Source organism: Halyomorpha halys, unplaced genomic scaffold, assembly GCF_000696795.3.
Source record: "Halyomorpha halys isolate HHAL.00 unplaced genomic scaffold, Hhal_1.1 Scaffold823.1, whole genome shotgun sequence".
NCBI lineage: Eukaryota > Metazoa > Arthropoda > Insecta > Hemiptera > Pentatomidae > Halyomorpha > Halyomorpha halys.
The window spans coordinates 104,691-129,386 of NW_027110567.1; the positions used below are offsets into that span (position 1 = coordinate 104,691).

Sequence of the window (24,696 nt, forward strand, 5' to 3'; positions counted from 1 at the left end):
TATATTGTTATTATAAAAGTCTCTAGGAACAAGTAGTCTATGTAAAATCCTAGCAAGGAATTAGCTGGATTTCAATTAATTATTATGAATATTTCAAACAGTTGTATAATGAAAAATAGTTTCTGATTTCGTGGCTAGTTTTTGATTTCCTGTATTAAAGTATTTGATTTTAATATATATTGTTTTAATATGCTATTGATTGATAGGTTTTGATTTCCTATATTAACTGAATATTTTAGTATAATACAATGCTGATATGTTTTTGGGTTGAAAATTTACTTAAAGCCAAGATAGTGTAGATTTTTTTTGTTGATTTAATCAATCATATAATATATATCGAGTTACATATGTTGTTAACTATTAATTAATATTGTTAAAATATCCTACCTGAGGTTCATCACCCCGACTTTGTTCTTCCTCGTCTTCTTCGGCATCCTGCTCTTTCATGGAGAAATTAAGAAGGATGCTCTTGAATATCTCGGAGGACCTCCTCAGCTCGATGAAGATGGACCTCTCCTTCTCCGGGGGCTGGGCAGAGGGCGGCCGTGGGGAGACGAGTGGCGAACTCTTCAGTGAAACGCTCCTCCGCTCGGCCCTTAGCAGTTCCCCATCGCTCTCCAGGCTGAGGCTCCTCTGGCGGGCCAAGGCCTTGAGGCTCTGAGCCGCCCTCCTGGTCTTCGCCCCGACCCAGCTCACCCGCCGACCGTGCGGCGCTGCCGGGGTCTCCTCTATCATGCTTATTGCCCCTGAAACTGAAATGAAAAACAAATATTTAGAGCTAACAGAATAAAAAGTGTCATACTTGTATGGACAGCGCGTTAAAGGCGTGTACTTAAGCTGCATTATTTTTTATTTTAACTTCAACTTTTCAACAAATCAAATTGTAAATCATATAATTTTATTGCCTATTAAATTTCTGACCACTTTTTGATGTATAGGAGTTCCTCCGGCAATAACTAGATACTCCGATCATGCACAGAGTGTTTGCGGCTTTAGCGTACTTACTCAGCCTCCACAGGCTCAGTAAATATAAAGTGAGAGGGCAACACGGATCTTGAAGAGACGTGCTTAATACCTCACGCTTGGGTTAGAGTGGATTCAGAAATGCTTCGTCAGAATTTGTAAATATTTTACATATTAGTGTGGATATGATAAGTGTTTTTATATTATTATTTGTTCAGTTCGAAATTTTAGTTTAATTTATTTTATTTTATATTTTTTATATCTATGAACATTTTTGATTTTGTACTTCTTATTTGTCTTTATGAAAATATATTGATGATTTTAGTATGATTGAACTCAATAATATCTTGTGACTGTGGCAGATCGAGATATTCCTATCCTACCTCTACACTTCTAATTTGTTGATTTTATAACATTGTGGTGAAAGGTGAAATCAGATAAAAAGATATCTCGAATACCCTCGTGTAAAAGTTCCTGCTGTAAAAAACACCTATCCGAATTCGACTGGGATTCATTTAGTTCATTACCCACTAAAGGAGGTTTATATATACTTCATTAACTATTTTCACGGTTTAACCCCCCAATAATCATGAATAGAAAAGGTTTATAAATATTAATAAATAAAATACTTAATAACAGTAACTGGGTATGTAATGGTTTACCAAAAAATGTAGTTTTTCAGCAAAACAATTTTTTTCTTCATTAAAATCTAAATTTCTCTATTGTAAATGGCATTCCTTTTTTTTTCTCTCTGTTATTTTCAGTATCATCGATGAATTTTCAGTATGATAGTAACCAATTTGTATGAGAATGTTGTTTTATTGAGTGATAATATTGGCCAAAGCAAACTAAACAAGAAGAAAACAGATAATTACAGAAATACTTGTTAAAATATAACGCAATGAATGTTCTTATTTATTAGTTTTGGTTTATTTTAGTTTCACTTAGAACTTTTTTCCAATTTACAGTTATTTTAGTTTATATGCATTTATTACTGTAGCGTATTTATCATCTAGGATTGGCCCACCGCGCAAGTTGGTGTTGGACCTGCTAGACCAGTCAAGACGTTTTCCTTTATTAACTACTTTTTAATTCTTACCTACGATATGTCATCTCTTTCCTTATTCTTTCTCAGAGTGTGATCAGCGAAAAATAAATACAAGTAAAAACGAATTTATAGGTGCTAACTTTTTGGCCAGAATTTCGGGTCTTTATCTGGGTTAGAACAAGAACAAGATAACAACTATAATGATTAAATGGAATTACACAATAACAAGAAACATACAATATAATATAAGTACATAAGTAGTATGGAAAAAATGTAATATTATTAGAATATTGAAATAGTATACAATAATATATAAGGAATATGGTAATATTAATATAAATAATTAAAGATAAAATATATAGATATAAAATTCAACTAAATAAATACATGTGAAAGTAGAAAATGTTTAAAATTGGAGTAATATAAAAAAAATAAAGAAAAAGTTAATGAGATGGTGGACTTAGAATAAAAAATATAGTATATAGAATAAAAAAAAATACATATAACAATATTTTACGCTATGCATCTTCTTATGTTTATTGTTTTTCAGTAATTCTATCAATTCATGATAGAAAGCTTTTTTTTTTGTCCTTAGCTCTGATGGACCGAAATTCTGACCAAAACGTTGGCATAAGTTTTTTGTGTTCTTCACATACTGCATCCCAATTATCTTCTCCACATATATTGTTTATAGTATTGTATAAAAATAATATTATACAATATTTACTTAAGATGAGAACTACGTATATTTTATAAGCAAGGGTAGATTCTGAACATTTCGGACCTTTCGGTAGAACAAGGCCATAGGTTGAACAAAGAAATAAATTTTGATGATAAATTAAAACCTGACTTTATGAAGTTTAAACAATCATTAAATCATGTTCAAGATCTATAGAAGCAATCATGCATTCATTAAACCATAGTGTGAAATATGAGCAATTAATGTTTCACTTGATGGATTATCAATGGATTCATAAAGTTTATGAGTATCTACAGCAATAAAACTGAATTAATGCCTTGTTTTATGGAAGCATGAGGTAATAAAACCGGTATTAGCCTCGTACATATTGTCTGTTAGCAGGACTGCACACATCCCCTTCGTAGAACAAACAGAGAGCAGAAGTGCCTACCCTTGTTCTACGACTCCTTTGATCACAAACCTTTGAGCTTCAGTTGGTAAGCAAGGCACGGCTCGACAGTAAACAGCCTAATTTTATTTCCAATGGAACGGAAAGAAAGCAAGTCTTTTAAGAATTTGTAAGTGGAATGGAGGAAATATAAATCCTGGCACGGATATTCGTTAATTCAAATGAAATGGGTGTAAATTATTTTTAAAAAAATAAATGAATGGTAAAAAATATCGGGTTGTAAAATAAGTCTGTAGCGTTTTTTACTAGTGATTTCAATAAAAACTTCACATTATTGTTAATATTATTAATAAATCATATATAACGCATTTTGATCTATTACATATTGTCATCTTTCAGGTAATTTTTTAATTCCGTCTTCCCAGAACTTCTCGTATTTTTATGTAATGAACTCCTTTATGTGCGTTTTGCAGTCCTCAAGATAATTAAAATGTTTCCCGTTAAGGGAGTTTTGAAGGGCCCGAAGTAAGAAAACATCTGTTGAGGCTAGATCTGATTATCATATTTAGTCAATCAGTTTTTGGTCATAAATTCATTATGTACTTGAAACCGGTATGTAGAATTCAATTTTTTTCTTTAATTTATTTAAAGACTTTCACAACTGTATTAACATAATAATCTAGTTAATTTGATGTTAGGTTATAATGCTATGATAAAGGAATGTAGTGAAACTACACACTGGCAGCACTCTTATAAAATTTCTACATTAGATGGTCTCGAGGCCATCTTATTTTCAAGCACCTCGGAGGATTGTCAGTACTGGAATAGAAAGCAATGATAGAAACTAGAGGTTAGGGAGCTCACACTAGAATGATTGATATCTGGTTTGGGCTAGATCGGTTACATGGAACAATACAATAAGGTCTTTATTTTTGATTTTATTTGTGACAATATAAGGAGCATTATTTTCGTACCCTACCATTATAAAGTAATTAAACTATACTCATTCTTAAGACTGGTTATTATTCTTTAATTAAATAAATTTAATTCACTATTATCCACCATTAATCCATAAATTTATCTCAAAAACAATACATTCTTTATAAGTCTGACGTTTCGGCCTATCCGCCCATCCTCAAGGACAATCATAAATACTGTTATAGAAACCACATTAATTAAAAAAAAAATTTACCTAGATCGATAATTTCATTCCAAAATGACCGTATTTTATTAATTCTTCACATTAAATTAAAACTTTTAATTCCAGCAAATTTTTATCTATTTTACTTTATCATAATAATGTTTGTAACCTTCCCCACATTCAGGTCATGCATGTAATTTATTTATTTCAACTATATTTTAGTTATATCTTCTATTAATTTTATTGTTAAAATTCATATCAACGTTAATTTTAATTATCAACATAAATTTAATCGCATATTTTTCATATATTAATTTTTCTTAAAATCTCTGTATAGTGTTGGTTCAGATTTCTTGTTGCTGTTTTAAAAGTCACTGTATGATTCATGTTTTGAGACTATAGTGGATAAAATTTATGTAATTAAACAAGAAAAAATATTTTATTTACGTTTTCTTTTGATAATTGCGGCGAATACGATGGGTGTATAATGTTGAAGGGCGTTACTACGAGCGGATCCCTAAAATGTTAATAAACACTGAACCAATGAGTAAACGTCCGAGGGGTAGACCAAAACGTAGATTGAAGCATTGCGTTAAAACTAATTTCCTGGAATTAGGTTTGGAAGGGCATCACTGAAAGGATGTATGCAGAGAGCGTTTGGTTGTATCGGCATAGAACTTTCGGGTTCGTTAGGCCTTCATTATCATTATCATTTATTTTGATAAATAATCATTTTAAACAGATACTATATTTTCATTGACAACATTTAAATAGAACAAACCTCCTAAAACAAGGCTGTTTTAAACGGAGAAGATGTCTCAAAACACATTTCAGGCCAATAGTGAGTTTAAATGTTATTTTTACTCATAAAAAAAAATCACCATATGAAATTCATGTGCGTTCATTAATTATTTTATTCATTATTTAAAGTGTTAACAAAATATCGGAAGCTAATAGTCGAAATTTTATGTAACATATTTGACAGATTTCTCTTTCATTTTTAATTCTATTTTTTACTTTTGCGGGTTTTTACTAACGGATGAGATATGTAAATCATTTAGACTGTTAAAATTTATGATTTTTTAATTTAAGACCAGGCTGCTTATAAGTCATAAGCATTTACTTTTTTTAAAGGAAAGGTGTTTCGTATCGATATACATGGTATAAATTAACGAAACAACTATTTTTTATTACAGAGTGGAATGCTAGTTTGTCGTCCTAATTGTATGAAACGTTAAATTTGTGTCTTAAGGGCCTATTTTGTGGATATTTACCTGCAGTAATTATTATTTATAATTATACCTATTTTAATTATTATTGTATGCGATTTTACTCTGTCATCGATGCATCATATTCAATTCAGACGTACTGAAGGTTAGTAGTTATTTTCTTAGGAAGAAAATATATTAAAAAACACAAATAGAGCTAGAGTTCCACCTTGCTACAGTTCAGTTAAAGAAAATAATTACTAATTACATATTTCCCAAAACGAGTTCATATTTTTAAAAACAAAGCTATATAAAAACCTGGTGCGCTGCACGAATCACACAAATTTGACATACATCCTCAAATTTCGAGTAGATTAGTGGACTGTTCAAGTTATCCCTATTTTTGAGAGTATCGAAAAAAAAAAAATCTAACACTAGAACGGAAAATATTTTTAACGAAACATTTTTATTTTTCTGTAGCTATAAAAATACATATTCAGGTGTCTTGAGATAGAAATAACGAATATTATCTTTTTTCCTGACAAGAATACAGCACTTTAAAAAAAATTACTGTTAAGTTGTAAAAATATGTTAGCAATTATTTTTTCTCATTTTGAGTCTGTCTCTATTTTTCATGGTTTCTTCTTTAGTTATTCATAAAATTTTGTTTAGCACCACTAACAATAATAAAGAGGGAAGCTTGGCAACGCACAAAAAATATGCGTGAGAGTGACGAACTCACCCTAAGAAAAATTGAGGAGTTCGAAACAAACTTATACACAGCGGTAATACTTTCCCGTAGTAATTTTCAGTTGAAAAATCAGGTTTCAGAATATTACTTTTAATAATATTTATCGATGTAAAATTTTAACTTTTCTTTTTTTTTGCAAATGTATGATGGAAATACATGGGAGGGAGCGGTAGCAGTGTGGCAACGCACGTCTACCAACCTAAAGGTTGTCAGATCGAATCTCGGTCTCACCCCAGCTTTTTCAAGCATAAAATAATGCAAAACTCACTCACAACCTCCCCCAGGCATTTGTGAGGCCCGTTAGCCAATCGATGGCACTCACCCTACGAAAAAAAAAAGTCAAGAAACAAGCGATGAATTAGGAAATAGACCTTATCATTAGCAATCCTTAGCCTTAGCAAGGACTTAGACCTCCATTTACTGTCGCCCATAAAATAATAATAATAATAACAATGGTAAATGGTTATTTAATTAATATAAAAAAATTAATAGGACTTTAGAGAAAGATTTTTTAAACATTCGTCATTTATGCTATTTCAAACTAATAAAAATCTGATTACATTGTGAATTAATATACTAAGGTTAATCAAAATTTTTAGAGCCTATATTGCTAAAAGCATTATTATTATTGGCGCGACAGACCACAGAGGTTCAAGGCTTTGCGCGATGTATGTAGGAAATACATCACGCATCTCATGACGAGGTTTTCATAGGGTGGGTTCGTCACTCCCACGCCTATTTCTGTGAGTGCCACTCATTGGATTACGGGCCTCACAAATGCCTGGGGGAGGTTATGAGTGAGTATTGCATATTTACATGCTTGAAAAAATCCCGGGTAGGGCCGGGGACTCGATCTCTTAATCTTCGGGTTGGTAAAATTGCTAAAATCATTATATTATGAAAAATTGAATACGTAACCTGGCATTTCTGACCAATCGAAAAAGTATCCACATTTATTTTGTGAGCCAGGTTTGATCACATAAACACAGATACAGAGTCATACTACACACAACTAACGTGTGAATCTTGGTCGATCACATAACTTCCCCTTACGATGTATTTCATATATAGTTATGTGAAAGCAACAACAGTCTTTTCTCGTTGCACTAATAACTAGGTGTTTTCTTCCTTTTTTGCTCATATATTTTTTTATCGTGAGATTGTTCATGATTCTTTTTTGGATGAGCAGTAAATAGTCTAGTTTTTTTATTCCTGTTTTGTGAATTCAGTATAATTGAGAGAACTATTAAAGTGACTGATTGCGACTCTTTCGATATACATCTTAATACAATCTTTAGTAGGTGAAATATTGTCCTAAGAAGAGAGGACATGAAGGACCCAGAGAACAGAAGCCTAAGGGACAAAGACTGATTGATGAAGTTGCTATCAGCGTCCTATGTTTTGCCTCTGTCGATGATGGCTCCGTCTATCCGATAATGTTCTACTGTTCAATCTAGTTCTGTTGTTTTGTCAGATCCGATAGAGCTTCTAGCTGCCATTGCACCAACTCTGTAGTGAAAACTATCGCTGACAGCATTCAGCCAACTTTCTTTTCTAAACCATTTTATACTCATGTACTTCTGTAAAATTTCTGTTGATTCCTCTAGAAACAAATGTGCTCCACGCATCGCACACCTTTCACTTACCACCCTATTTTTAGGTAAAAATAGCTATTTATTTATTATTCTGAATGATAGTAGTTCTCTTTACTCAATATTTCCAAGTGAATGTGAAATCTGACTGTTGTCATATCAACTATGGAAAAACAATAATTATCTAATTCTTTTATATTTTGTATTCACCCATAGTTTACTTCTAGTAATGAGTCTTTTAAATATGTATTTCTTGTTTCTATTTATACGGGAGTCATTCCTGGGCCAAATTCTATATAATCCATTTCAGAAGGGGCTGAAAATTAGCAGAAAGATTGCCTTTAATTTTTTTCTACTACCTTTCCTTATAGGGGGCAGCGGTAGCAGCGTGGTAACGCGCTAGTCTACCAACCCACAGGTTGTCAGATCGAATCCCCGGTCCCATCCGGGCTTTTCTCAAGCACAAAATAATGCAAAAATCACTGACAACCTCCTCTCGGGCATTTGTGAGGCCCGTTAGCCATTGGGTGGCACTCACAAAAAATAGGCGTGGAAGTGACGAACCCACCCTGCGAAAAAAAATCAAGAAACGCGTTATGTATTAGTAAATGCATTTACTAATACACAGTGCGATGACTTAGGCCTCCATGGTTGTCCCTGTTGTCCATAAAATAATAATGATAATCTTTTCTTATAATATTGGGTGTTTTTTTAAGCCCGATAGAACTTGAAATTGTAAAAAATAACACAAAAAATTAAATTGTAATCAAAATTTTTTTTTTATTCGAAAGATCAATACGTGACATTAACATTTGAAAATGATTTCGGGCATATGGGCACCGCGGCTGTTCTTGACGAAGCGCATTCTGGACGTCCAATTTTGGGCCACTTTTTCGAGCACTGCTGGCCGTATGTCACGAATAACACGAACAATGCTGGCCTCCAAGGCGTCAATTGTTGCTGGTTTATCAGCATAAACCAGTGACTTCACGTAGCCCCACAGGAAATAATCGAGAGGTGTCAAATCGCACGACCATAAGCGGCAATTTTGCTTATTAACAAACCCGTTAAGCCAAAAATGCGCCTCATCGCTGAACACAATTTTACAGAATGCGCTTCGTCAAGAACAGCCGCGGTGCCCATATGCCCGAAATCATTTTCAAATGTTAATGTCACGTATTGATCTTTCGAATAAAAAAAAAATTTTGATTACAATTTAATTTTTTGTGTTATTTTTTACAATTTCAAGTTCTATCGGGCTTAAAAAAAGACCCTATATCTCCCTCAATAACTTAATTATTTAGTTCCAACACATCTAATTACCGTTATTTATATTAATTACCTAAGCTTATGTAACGTTATGTCTACTTTTTTTATTTTATTTAATCTACATATTTATTCAATCACATATTTGTTTTTCTTTATATTCCAGGTATATACATATATTTAATTAGTTCATTTTCATTTTTTTATTATTTTCTTCTTTAGTGATTCAGTTTAATATTACTATTTTCTCTGTATATTATTGTATACTGTTTAAATATTCTTAAAATATTACACATTTTCTTCAATACTGCTTATGTACCATATAATCTGTTATCTTCTTTTTTTAAATATTTGTATTCAATCATTATGGTTTTTATTTTGTTTTTATTTTTAGTCCCAATGAAGGCCTGATGTTCTGGCTGAAACGTTGGTATTAATAAATACCTTTTTACTTATTTGTGTTCTTCACATAACACACAGCCAATCATCTTCTCCTTACATGTTATCCACGGTCCACCATTAATCAGCCTGAACCGTATTATAATAATAATGAATCGGTCAGAAAATATTTAATATTGCAGTGAAAATACAAGATATTGTCAATTTTTTTTTTTTAGTTTAACGCCCTTAATAAATAAAAATAATATAATCATGATATATAATAGCTATCATGATAAAATAATAGCTTTTATGTATATTTATTTTAATGATTAAATTTATGTTGACTAATGACACAAGATACATGAATATTATGGACACGGAATTGTGGCCCACATTGGAACAGTTCTACTAATTCCTGAGGAGTGTTGTAGAGGGGGCTCACACCAGCTCAACAGCTCCTACAACTTGCAACTGAACAAGGTTTCCAACTTAGCCTTAACTAAGACAAGTAGTAATTCGGATGAGGAACAAGCAGGATTAGCTTTTAATCCGCACCAGGAGGTTTATTTTATCCTGTTTCGGTGTCAACCGTAGGGATTACCTTTGTACAACCAGGGAAGTATGTTTAATGTGACGTATTACTTCTTCATAAAGCCATTTTTTAATACTTTATTTATTGATAAATATTAGAATCTGCCACACTGCTGTGTGATAGTGATGACTGATCACATTCATATTAAAATATAATAACATAAAAAAAATAATAGAAAAAATAAAAAATAATAATAAGTAAAATATCTCTTAAGATATATCCGAATAGGGAAGATAATAAAACTATGTGCATGAAAAAATATAAAAATAAAATAATCTCTAGTCACATTTACACTCTTATATAAATATTTACACAATCGACCTGAGGATCCCTGAGCCCACTCTATCCCCCAGATGTGAGGGGTAAAGCTGAGCTCTTTGAGATCCCAGTGCATCCCTCTCACCGCATCACTTGCAATGAGCCAGTGGAGGCTGAGCAAGTGCGCTAAAATTTTTAAAATAAATGTATTCTAGCTGTTATATAACACTTCATTTTCAGTGTTTATAAATTGACACCCGAGATCGTTACGATCATTATTAAAAAAAATACATCAATTTGATATATTTATTACTTTGGAATCATTATAATTATAGAGAAATAGGACAATTCTTTTTGTAAACAAGAAATTCATTTTATTGTGAATGTTTTTATGAGTACTTACAAATGCACTGCACTGCACTGAAACCATCGTTGGTTTTAATAAGTTGCCTTTAAAATTTTAGATGGTATATACCTCCATATTAATACTCATTATGCTCTAAAATGTGTGCAATTCATTCGTTTATATTTTTATAGTTAAGCAGTTGGTAGTGCTTTAGAAGTTATCAGCTATAAACATAAAAAAAGTATACGTAAAATATTTGATAAAAAAATCTATGCACCCCCAACGAGTGAAACTGTTAAACAGTTCTGTATTAAATTTCATTGACGGAGATTATTTTGCAATTACTTTTAAGTTAACTAGCAATTGTTTAAATAAATAAGTTTTATCCAATTTTAGTCTCAAAACAATTTATATTTCTTATAGATCCGATTTTTCGGCCTGCTCGGCCATTGTCAAGAACAATCATAAATATAACTTTAAAATCTTTATATATCAGGTTATTCAGCCCAAGTCATAAATTTCAGTCCATGATTTTTTAATTTATCATTATTATTTTATTTTATTTATAATAAGTTGTGATTAATTTATAATAGTGAAAATTAGCTGTGAATAAGTTTTAATTTAATAAGTAATAGGGTAATTGTGGACTGAAATTAATAACCTGGGCTGAATAGCCTGCATAAAGTATTGTTTTTGAGGATGGCCGAAGCGTTGGACTTCCGGACGGAGAGATAATTTTTTTAAAAACTAAAATTGGATAAAATTAATTTATTTAAACAATAATTACCAGTCTCGAGGAAGTGTAAAGATTATTTATTAACTTGTAATTTTACTAGGCCATGAAGTAATATCGTGTTTAGTTAATTTATGGAATATATATTTAAGGAAAGTACTGAGAACTTGCAAAATTTCGAATTCGCGTTTTCAACAGAAATACACGTATTAAAGTTCCATGAGTAAATGTAATCATGTATAGCAATAATCCCAGGAATTATCAGGTTTCGAATATCCGTAGGGATAAGAACTGCTTGATGATTGTTATAAGATTATTCATAAAATTTAATTGAGTAGCAAAAGCACAACAAAACAGGAGAGGCCCCTTCAAAATGTCATAGGAATCTGACCGTCAAACAAATTTTTGAAGAATGTAATCACTACAAATTAACACTGAACCAATTAGGGATACCAAAATATGTTCTAATGGAGTTGAAAAACGATGAATTCGTAATAGAAAGAGTCATTAAGTTCTCCCATAAGACTGACTTAATAATCATCCTTTAATTATTATAATAACCTGCCGACTGCTCTACATTATACTTTAATAATGTGGCTCTTAGCCCTGTAGAACAGATTCGTTATCTTAGACTACACCTTGACAAACGACTAGCCTGGAATCCTCACAGAAGACTGAAAAGACAGGAAACTGCACGCAGATTCCGACTATTACAGCACTCACAAGACAAACGGTCTAAACTTCCAACTCATTACAAAAGACTGATCTACATGACAATAATAAGGCCCATCTGGACATACGGAGTTGAGCTTTGGGGCTCCACTAAACCTTCGAATTCCTCTCGTATCCAATCTTTACAATCCAAAATTCTCAATGTTCCTGTTTTGTTACTAATAAAACCATCCATAAAGACCTAAATGTTCCTTATGTAACCGATCTAGCCCGAACCCGATATTATTCCTTCCATAATAAACTCCCTAACCACCCAAACCCACTAGTTTCTAACCTTGCTTCCTCTTTCATTCCTGGCAATCCTCCGAGGCGCCTGAAAATAAGATGGCCTCGTGACCTTATATTGTAAACAGTTTTTAGAGTTCTACTACTGGGTAGTTTCTCTACATCCTGTATCATATCATTATGTCATTATGATCAAATTTACTTGTTTTATTTTTTATACAGTTGTAAATATCAATAAATAAAAAAAAATTATTATAATTATCTATTTATCTTGCCTTATTTTAAAAATTGGAATAGTTACTTATCTACTTTTTATCATCCTTACCCCACTATTGTTACGATTATTAAATAAATAATAATTGCCTAGCTAGATGATAATTCAAATCTCACGGAAATGATTCCCACAGATGCGGATCCACACACCATACCAAAGTTATGACTCTGTGGAACAACTAGGCCTTACCAAAACCAACAACCAACGTGCGTTGATGACTAGGCTGTTAAACGCCCTTTAAAAACAAACAAGATTTTGTGTGTGCGTGTAAACAGCCTAGATCAAAAATTAAAAATTTTAAGAAACTAATATTACATATTTAATGGTGGGATATAAGGATGTGACTGGAACTTTTTCCCTAAAACTGACCGGCCAGAAGTGCCAATTGGTAGAAAAGATTTTTCAGATTTCTTTCGATTTTATCCAAAAAAGATATAGTGATTTTGACTAACCTCTGTGACTCAATCAGCAATTAATTTCTCTTTAATACTAGATATGTCTTATTATTGAAACAGTTTGTCAGGGTTTAAATTCTGAATTTTCAAAAAGTATTTCCCTAAAGTACGCTTAAAATTATTTATTTAAAAAAAGAAAATATCCATTTGTCGCTGTTAGCAGTAATAAACAATGTATAAGTAAAAAAAAAAAGTACAGAATTTTATGAATAACTAAAGAAGGAAAAAAGGAAAAATTGATACATCAAATTCAGGCGGAAAATGTTGAGACCTCCTGGTTGGTAAAAAGAAGTTCACCATGTCTCTAAAATAAAAATAATTCTAAAGTAATAACTTAGATTAAATTCGAGTATTTTTTTAAATAATGATCATAAAGATCTCTGTAATCAGTTTATTTATACTGAGAAATTGAGCGTTATATACCAGATAGAGTAAATGTATTTTTTTGTTTTATTTAAAAATAGTTAATAAGACAATTTTTAAAAACTGTTAAAAAGTTATCACTCGTTGGGGGTGCGTAGATTTTTTTTCATCAAATATTATATGTATTAAAATATTTACAATTACTGACTCTGATTTTTTTTCTTTTTTATTGAGCATTTTATATCTGTACGACGTTTATCCATTATATTTTCCCCTTACCCCTGTCGAACAGATCCACTACCTTTGACTACATTTGCACAAACGATTAACCTGGAATCCTCATACAAGACTGAAAAGACGGGAAACTGCACGTAGATTTCGACTATTACAGCACTTACTAGACAAAGGTTCTAAACTTCCAATACTTTACAAAAGACTGATCTACATCACTGTAATAAGATCAATCTGGACCTATGGAGTTGAGCTTTAGGGCTCCACTAAACCTTCGAATTCCTCTCGTATTCAATCCTTACAATCCAAAATCCTTCGTAAAATCCTCAATGCTCCTAACATTGTCACAAATAAAATCATACATAAAGACCTTCATGTTCCTATGTTTTTTTTTTATACTCCTCCCTTGCCATTTCTGGCATACGGGGTGCGGGAGCAGTGGAGTAGTGTTCGCTGGGATTGCGCATGCCACTGCTCCCAATGATCTTCATCCGTTCGGTAGACCCCCCTGGTCTCAGTCTGGGTCAGCTTCATCTTCTTCTGGTGGCTCGCCGATGTTGAGTGCTCAAGTGCTTCCCATTGTGAAATGTGTTGGGCCCACCACCTCCTTCCATCTGTAAATGAACTCCCTGAAGAAGGGATAATTATCTTCTTCCATCAACCCGGGAAAGTCCGACTCGGCGAGGGCGAAAATCCCGGTGTTTCTCAACAGCCTGGCTCGGTGTCCTTCCATGGCAAAGTAATCTATTATTACGTGTTCTGCTGTTTCAGGAACTCCGTACGTGGAGCACCGGGGGTCGATGTTCTTTCCAAAGCTCTGCAGCTTTTCCCGAAACCCCCGTGTCCTGTTAGGATCTGTGAGACCCAATAGTCTGGGATAACCCATTTAGCCTTCTGCCTGGAAGAGACGGTAGAGAAAAATTTTTTCAAAGTAGCACCCTACTGGCTTGCTACCCACCGTCTATTCCACTTCTGGATTGAGTCCTCTCGCAGTATTTTCTTCCACACGTTTGGAGTCTCGCCGATCCTCTCTCGGAGTTCATCCGGCAGCGCTTCTAGTCCCTGCCTCTTAGCTTCATATTTAAGGACATCCTCCCTGAGGATGAGGTCCATAGGCGTCGCTGCGGCCAACACTTGCACCGCCCCATGTGACAACGTTCTGTATGTCTTTGTGACCCTCAGCAGAGCCAATCTCTGTATGGTGGCCAGTCTTCTCTTCTGTGTCTGCGTAAGGTTTCGGCTCCAGGGAGGAGATCTGTACCTCAGAATACCCAAGATTACACCTTTATATATGGTCATCGTTAATGTTCCCTATGTAACCGATCTAGCCCGAACCAGATATCACTCCTTCCATTATAAACTCCCTAACCACTCAAACCCCCTAGTTTCTAACCTTGCATCCTCCGAGGCGCCTGAAAAGAAGATGGCCACGAGACCAGCTAATGTAAAATATCATTAGAGTGTTACCAATGAGTAGTTGCTCCACTGGCCTTTAACACTCAATTTTAACTAAGACCATATTTACCAAATGTATTATGTAATATACAGTTGCAAATTTCAATAAAGTTATTTAAAAAAAAATGTTCCCAATTCAGTTTTATTTCTATTTTTTCTGTACACTCTTCAAAGTTATGATTTATCGAAGAAACTGTATTTTCTGTTTATAATTTTTAATAATAATAGTTTTTACCAGGACTAAACATAAAATTAAGGTATTTACTCTTTATTTAAAGTGATTGAAAATTTGCTAAAATTTAAAGGCAAAATCCGAGACTTATGTATGTCCACATAAACCAATACCTATTCTCTTATGGTCCGCTGCATGTAAGTACATATGACATTGTTGCGAAGGTCTTTATTTACTATAACTTGAGTTTTTTTGGTAAAATTTCATTTGGTTTCACAAAATTTCCTTGTTTAGGTAAAACTGTTGGCTGTTCGTTGAAAACTAATCTAATCAGGTAATAAATTCGAACCTGCCTCTAACCTGAGGAATTTCATTATTGGCGAAAATTCCAGACAATGCCAAAAAATAGGGCACTTGTTTCAAAATTTCAAACAATCCGTCACGAGTATATAACAATCCTTCCATCTGCGGGAAAAAATCAAAATAAATATAAATTAAGCAAATCAGATCTAACCATTTTTTTTAATATTACATTCTGTCTTATATTTTTAGACAATGATCATCGAGATAATAGAGCTCAGTCACACCATGTTTACAAACATATAAGTTAAATAATAACAAAATAAGAAATAGAAGAAATAATAAAAATGAATAAATAAAAATAAAATTAAACTTAATGTAAAATAACATCTTAAACACAATCATTCCTACTCCATAATATGTAATACATACTATTACATGAGCCGGGGAGAAAAAAACGCAGTTATTTTACCCCAATATTTTATTACTTATTTTATTACTTGTTACTAATGAAAACCATATATAATTACTAATGCAAAATTGATGAGTCAGCCAAATATAGTAACAGGGGATAAATAAAGGTGACTGTTTCGAAATGTTAAAAAAAAAAAAATTCATTCTGAGTTCCAACATATCTTTAAAACTACCAACAGGCTAGAAAACTTAAGATGACATCATTTAAAGTGGAGTAAATTTTCTAAACTTTGAGCCGTAAAAGAGCTATTTACGTTCAATAGTTCCCTAGATTCAATTTTTTAATAATTAACATTTTATAAAAGATGTTCATGAAGTTAGTGAATTTATTTTAAGAAATCTACATCTCAGAAACCATTTGACGTACAGATGTCTATTAGCACTCAAATAGAAGCTTTTTTAATTTTCTATTAAGTAGCTAATGATGTTTATCTTCTTAGGAGTAGTATTTTATTATGATATATTATAAAATAAAATCATTGAATATTAATATTTAGTTTTTCAGATAAATTTTTTGATTTTTTAAAAAATATACCTCTAGAACCATAAGACGTAAGCAGCCAACTCAAAATAAAGGTAATTAACCTTACCATAAAGTGGTTTATAACACTCATCTTCGTAGTGGTTGTAGTTTTTATGATAGTCATATATGAATATAAATTTGTAACATGAGATTTTGTCCGAAGAACTGTAAATTAATTTATTTTAGCAATTAGCATAAAAACTACTACTCCTATAAAAATAAACGTAAAATATGCTTTATTCTACTCTTCCCCCCCCCCCCACTCATGGAGGAAAGAACAGAACTCAGGATATTCCGGTGCTTCGCTCTCAATCTTGTCACTAGTATTAAAAGATATTTCCCCTTATTCCAACATCGTTAGTTTGATTTTTGAAAACAAAACAAAAAAAAAACAACATATATTTCTTATTTCCATAAAAATTGAAAATAAGAAAATTTTTCAATTTTAATTAATAAATAAAATATAATACGTTTCGGCCAATATGCCATCCTCAGGAACAGAAATTTCAGTTGCACCCTCAAACTCACAGACATAGACTACCGAGACAGAGGAGGTTATATAAGTCTCGGTGTCTTCATCAAATACGTCTTGACGCATGCATTTATCTTTCGGGTTAAAAATTAACCTACATGATAGACTATTTACAAATTTAATCAGTCTCTTTTATAAATTTATTCTATTACTTAAATTTTATTATTAAACTTCACCAAGAGCATTCGATATAATACGCAAGGATCTGGCAGGGAATTTATTCGGCCTCAAGTTCCCAGCCAACTAATTCACACAGGTTCTGAGGCGGAATAATTTATTAGACAGTTGTGATTGCTTTCCGTTAAAGTTGTTCCAGCATGTGTTGCATATTTAAGCACACCTTTCTTATACTAGTTCACTTTAGTCCTCAATTTCTTCTTCTTCTTCGTTTATTATTATAAATCTATTTCTTTACTACATATTTTTGTATTTAATTTATAATAATAACTTTTGCGAAATGATTCTTTTTTCATAGTTCATACTGCATCTGAAAAAAAAACAAATTGTAACAGTCTTGTGACTGGTCGACAGAAGTGAATCTTCTGGAAATGCAATAATGCATTAAAGTGTTATTAGTAAAAAGAAAATTCAGTATTGCAACAGATTTGAGGATGTTTATACATTAGTTGATAAATAATTATGAACAGTTGTTATATAGTAACCCTTCAATCTTTGTATTATATCGATGCAATTCAGACTGACAGACCAGTCAAAGTGTTTTAAAAGATTTTTTAGAGTGAAACAAAGTTGATATTGGTTTTTATTACCTTAAGAAACCTCTGAATACGATTTCTCTTAAAAAAAATCAGAAAATAACATCTTTTGGCACACAATTCTCGCCTTTGATTTTGTTTTGAAAAATAGAAATAACTTCAAAATGACTAAATCAATCTACAAAATGTTGGTAGTTGTTAAGGGCTCTATAAAAAACACCAAAGGTAACAAACCGGGTCTGATCAAACAAATTAGAACCAGAGATATAAAAATATCTCACACAGATTCTGATAATACACTGGGTGCTGTCTTCCTTATGCCATGATTGAATAGTACAGGTCATTTGCTGATTTTAAACTAGATTTCGAGTTGTAAATAAAAAAAATATATATAAAGATAAAAAAATGTGGAAAGTATACTCTATGATTTTTTTTTTTTTTTCATTTAGATGTTTAAATTATAAATATAAACTATGAAACCATTTTATAATTAACTGAAGGAGATATGGTAAAAAATATAATTGCCTGATTAAAAATAAAATTCCAGAAATAAGAGTAGTAATATTAATGTATTATATATTTTAGTCTTCTAGGCCCAGGATAACTTCCTCTATAACATCATTTTAATAATTACATAATAAGTTAGAATTGAATTAATGCTTAAAAACAAAATGAAAATTTTATATCTTTATATTTCTGTCATTATTATTACTATATGGGTGACAGACCATGGAGGTCTATGTCTCCGTGCGATATATTAGGAAATACATTGCGCGTTTCTTGACGTTATGTTTTCGTAGGGTGGGTTTGTCACTCCCACGCCTATTTTTTTGTGAGTGCCACCCATTGGCTAACGGGCCTCACAAATTCCTGGGGGGGGGGATTGTAAGTGAGTTTTGCATTATTTTATGTTTGATAAAAATAACCGGGTGATGCCGGGATTCGATCAGACAACCTTTGGGAGGTATACTAGCTCGTAGTCACGCTGCTACCGCTGCCTTCCCCATTTATTCCCATATATTTCTGTCATACATTTGAATAAAAAATGTTTAAATTTTACATCGATAAATATTACTAAAAGTAATATTCTGAAACCTCCTGATTTGTCGACTGAAAATTAGTATGGGAAAGTATTGCCACTATGTATAATACAAACGTATCTTTTCTGAAAAGCGATGATGAATTTCAATTCAAAGTAGGACGGTAGGTAAATGTTACGTTGTGCGCGCACAGCATCAGATCTTTTCTCATTCAGATTTATTACACTGTTTCCCCTGATGATTTACTACATTGTTTGAAATAAATGAAACAACTATTTTATTCCATACTTTAAATCTATAAACTTTAATATTCTTTAATCAAGCCATATACCTTACATCGTCGGGGCACACTATGTACTTTAATACTGCGTAAAATTCCCTGCGTAATATTCTTGTTACGCCATCATATAAAGATTGTAGAATATTGTGGAACTCTTAAAAAAATTTAATGTTCTGAGCGTGTGTTAGTTGAGCGTAAGATTCATTAGCAAAGGGGGCCGAAGGGGTAAAAGTTTTATTCCCTCTTAAAATGCGATATTAAGCCGTATCCTTGCTTTTATTACTTGACGTAGCTACTCCTGAAGCAGCACAAGATATATGAGAAGCATTGCCGGCCATTCTTTTTACGACCTAAGGTTATCCTCTACCCTCTATGTATGTATCCTCTATGTATTCTGCCATTTCCGTCTCCTCGGGCTTATGGGCTTCAGTGGTTTAGATTGTCCGCTCCCTCCTGGCTTTTAGTGTTGTAGTATTATTTTTAAATCCTAGGGCCTCTTCTTATAAAGTCACGTGTTTAACCTATTTCTTCTTTACTGTACTATATAGAGGTTGATCGATGATAATCCAGTGCAATATGATTTATATTTATTACCCTTTATTTTGAACTATTGATAACCTGTTAGAATTATCATGTATATATTAATTTTTTTTATAGATTTTAATGAAATAAAAATGTAGGAAAATATGAAATGTAGGATATTTCATGTTTATATTTTTTCATTTACCTGATACTACGCTCTAAACATCTCATTTACTACAAAATATTATTATATACTATGCATAGCAGACCAAATTCGACATATGGAATTGAGCTCTGGGGCTCTACTAAACCATAAAATTCCTCCTGCATCCAATCCTTACAATCCAAAATCCTACGTAAAATCTTTGATGCTCCTTATTACGGTACGAATAAATCATAAAACTCATCCACGAAGACCTTAACATCCCATTCGTTGGAGATTTGGTCCAAAACAGATATGCGTCTTTCCATTCCTAACTCCTTACCCATCCTAACCCATTAGTTCTTAATCTCCCATCCTTAACAGTTTCCGATAATTCTCTGAGGCGTCTGAAAAGAAGATGGCCACGGGACTTTCTAATTTAAATTAATGCTTGAAGTACCACCAACGGGTAATTCCTTCCCAAGATTTCAAATGTAAATGAAATATTTCACTTATTTACTTATTGTAATTCTTATTTATACATTTGTAAATTACATTAAATAAACTTCACTATTTATTACTGAGAGAGCATTAGTTATATATAGTATATATATATATATTTAGGCAAATAATAGAAGGGAAACTCATTAATATCATAAAAAAAGAAAAAAAACAAATGAAAATATAGAAGAAGAAAACTATTAAAAAGACTAAAACAATAAGAAAAAGAAAAAAAATGTATGTAATTACGTATTTTAATACGTATATAGCCTCCTAAAACGTATAAAAAATAAAAAAATGGTGACTGTTTTAAAATGTTAATTTTTTTAACAGCAACACCATGAAATATATAGTTGATTTATGAGAGAAATCTATATCTCTGGAACTATGAGACGTACAGATGTAGTACATCAGCACTGAAATTAAAGCTAGTTTAATGTGTTATAAATAATTTAATGAAGTTTATTTTTTATTAGGAGTAGAAGTTTTCGTAATATTTGCCAAAATAAATTAACAGTTATGAAGGTATGTATAATGGGTATGATTGTGTACTTACATCACTAATACCTATTGCCTATCGCTTGGGTTTGGCAGAATGTTTAATTTTAATAAAAGTTAAAACACATAAGAATAGTTTCGAACACATCAATTTCGTACTTTATATACCCTGTACAGTTACACTATAAAATAATGTTTTCGTACGAAGGAGTACTGTGACTTTTCTCGATCCGAATTTTCTCGAATGGATTGGAAAGCATGAGGATGCTACGGATCCTTCCAGACGAGAGCAAATACCCTCTGAAGCTAATAGGCTTCGCCGACAGTTTTAATATTCCAGGAGCCAGTTGGTAATTAAATTTAAATTTCAGATGGGTCGGCCCCTAGCGACTGAGTGGTTAACTATTCACTGGTGGAGGTATCGCCGGTCGCTTTAATACGTAATATACCTTCCTCTCCCATCCCCCCCCCCTGGTGAATCTCCATCTTTGTGAAACTCGATACAGGTTGCAATTAGTCGATTCTTGTTTGATCCAATTAGTCACTAACGGGCAATACTCCCGGTGGCCGTAACGATTTGTAATTTGGGGCTTTTTTATTTGAAAATTTCAGTTGTTAGTTTTAATAGCGGTGCTGGTTGAAGTGGACTATGGTTAATTGAGGGAAGAGATAATAGTCAGTGAAAACCTATCAGATTTACCGAAAACCCTACTGGTGACCTATGACCACTATATAATAATAGTAAAAAGTATACAGATGCATATTTCAAGTCGATTTTTTTAAAGTTAAATGTACTGAAGCTCACAAAAAATTTAATGAGTTAATATTTTTTTTTATAATGATGGATTTATGAAATTAGCTGAAGCAGCAAGAAAAATGGGGCTCTAAGTGAATTCATAAAATACCAAATACATGGTCACGAAGAAATCCCCAGAGGCCCGATGAAGAAATCAGGATCGGAGAATATACTTACCAAAAATTCCACGAGATTGTGTCTCTTGAATCGTTCATAACCCTAGACAATGTTGTGGACTCATTAAATTAAACGAAGAGTCCTATGTAGCCACATATAAAACAGAATAAGAATCAGGTTAAATTTCTTTGAATTCAGTACGACTAAGAATGTTTGTGTGTGTTCCATTCTATTTTATGTTTGCATATTCCATTCTATACGGTCGTAAGTCACCTTTCACATGACAAAAGTACTTTGTAGCAGCGTCACATGAGAGGCAACAAGGAAAAACATGTCGCAATCCATCACAACTTTAAATTCTTCCGCAAATTCGTTTTTCGGTAGCGGGGTAAAATAAATAATTTATAATAAAAATACTATACTTGGAATGTTTTTGCAAATTCACTGGGACCAGCTAGAACTAGTGGAACTCACGCATAAAAAGACTGAGGAGGGTTAAAATTTGAGGAATAAAATGATATGAATTTAAACTGAGGAAAGAACTAGTATCTGCGATAAGGAAAAACTTGTTTGTACCAAGATATATATGTATACAAGTTTTTAATTAGTAATAATTTAAAAAATATATGTGAAATTATATTTATTTTTATTACTGCATTGTTAATAATTGTAGAGAAACCTGAAGATGAAATTTGGTTCGAAACGGTGATGTATCATATATATAATCATAAACATAAAACTGCAGTTTTATGTAACAAATTCTATAATCAGTACGTATCACTGAAGATTTATATTATAAAGTTGAACCTTTCCGCCCATAATAGAATTTTCTTTTATTTATATATTTCTTTATTATTATTTTTTTAAATCATGTTTTTCTCTTTAATTCAGCGAGTACTATTGTTATCATTTACATTTGTTTTCCTTTTCTTCTGTTTTTCCTTTTATTCTTCTATTCCTCTATATATTGTATGAATGAATATTCGAACACTATTACTTAACGCCCTTAATATGTCACAGATTTAAAAAAAATCTCTTCAATAAAATAAAAAAGAACATTTTGTGTTGGAGAAGATTACGATTATTTTATTTAACATTTTCATAATTTGACCTTAATAATTAACAATACCTAACAAAATAGCCGAAACTGTTAATAGCTTACAGCATAATGTGTATATTTAAAAAAAATAAAATATTGACAAAACGATAAAACAATATATTAAATTATAAACGTTGATTTATCTCGGCACCAGTATTATTTACAAATCAACTAGTCAGGAACTTTTCAACAACATTGTGTATTGCATGAAGAAATTGTACAAGTGATTATGATCAGCCGTTGATGAAATTATATCATTAAAAGTCTGACACAAAATTAGTTTCATTGAGAGGATATTATCAAACACTTAGCTCGGGGCTATAAAGTGAATAAGGGAACAATAAAACTCCCAACTATTAGCGGTGGGGCTTTTACTGGTAGAGGGGGGGGGAGCAGGAGGATCTATAAAAGGAAAGTTCCTTTTAGGCATCATCAGAATTTATGCTGGCGCCAGGGTCCCTCAGCATCAACAAGAACACATCCCATACCACTATTTGGAATACAGTGACTCCATAACATAACGAATGGGATGAGAAAAACAAACGCGTCATAAAAACAGAACTTTCCTTGGACAAGAAAGGTAAAGATAAATAATGCTGTATGAGAGAGGGTAGAGGATGCATCACAACAAGGAGAGAAAGTTGTGTAAAAAATGTTGGCCGAAATGGGCAGCGATGGAGGGGGAAGGGACGAGAAGAGGTTGAAGTACGATGTTATTGCCTGCTGGGAGTACGGGCAGCCTGCCAGCTCTGGGTTGGGCCTATGCAAAGTACGGTCGTTACCACAAAGGTAGTGTATAGGGGTAGTACATGGTTCTTCTTTATACCACCTTCAAATATATTATATGGCTACAGATAACTTTCGTGTTTTTTGAAATGTAATTAAGTTTTAATTTTGTATTTCAAATCAAAGACATTATTCGTACTGCAGTAAAATCTCTCTTAACAGAAAATCCTCTAAAAATATTTTTTTTAAGTATATATGTCAACAAGGTAGCTATTTAATGCATTTGAATCTCCCAATAACAGAAATTCACTAATAAATCATTTATTTTATTATTATTATCTAGTATAGTCTATCCATTTATCAGTTCCATTAAATTAATTAAATTTTTTAATCTAGCTAAAATTGTGAGAATGGATTTAAAGGTCTACAACATTCAGAAAATATTTATGTAATTTGTTACAATAATTAGTATCATATAATTTCTAAAAAGTATCTAAAATTGTGAATAAAATTAAGATGTCCAATCTTGAATATAGTGGAGAGAAAACTGCCTAAAATCCTAAATAAAACATTTAGGTAAAGTTTTATTTCTGAGACCATATTAATACTATAGTCAAATTTTTTAATATAGCTGACATTTTAAGAGCTTTAATATTTCTCAGATAAATATATCTTATATACCAATATATTATAAATATACCAAAAAAAAAAAATGACGCACGTTATCTGTCCAAAATTTTCTGAAATTTTTTTCAGGACTATTTCATTACAGATATTAACTAAGTAAATCTGTACTACTGCAATCATGAAGTACTTTGTGAGGAAGCACTGTTACTAGACCAACGGTTGCGCAAGGAGGTGATTATGTCAAAAATCACGCTGGACCACCAGTTTTTCCCTAATTAAGAGAACCTACTTTATGAAGCTGGGTGTACCCTGGGGTGCATAATAATAAAATAAATAATTACCTGCCACAGCCAGATTCGAACTCGGTTCTTGAAATCAGAAAATATGAGCTTCGTTCCAAGGACCGGTTCGAGAGTCAGCAAACTGTCAGGAGCATGCGCAGTAGAAGATTTGGGAGGGAAAAACACGTACTGCGCATACTCCTGAAAGTTTGCTGACTCTCAAACCGGTCTTGGAACAAACCTATTGATAT

At 32.3% G+C, this 24,696-nt stretch overlaps 1 protein-coding gene across 1 annotated transcript in view; it reads right to left on the reverse strand.

Annotated features, from left to right (window-relative positions):
* LOC106686460 (uncharacterized) overlaps positions 1–24,696 on the reverse strand; it is a gene marked incomplete at its 3' end in the record, with an annotated part of 330,086 nt that overhangs the window by 89,823 nt on the left and 215,567 nt on the right. Inside the window, exon 7 of the mRNA XM_014429795.2 lies at positions 388–752. Within this exon, the coding sequence (XP_014285281.1) occupies positions 388–752 (365 nt within the window). The remainder of the gene's footprint in view (positions 1–387; positions 753–24,696) is intronic.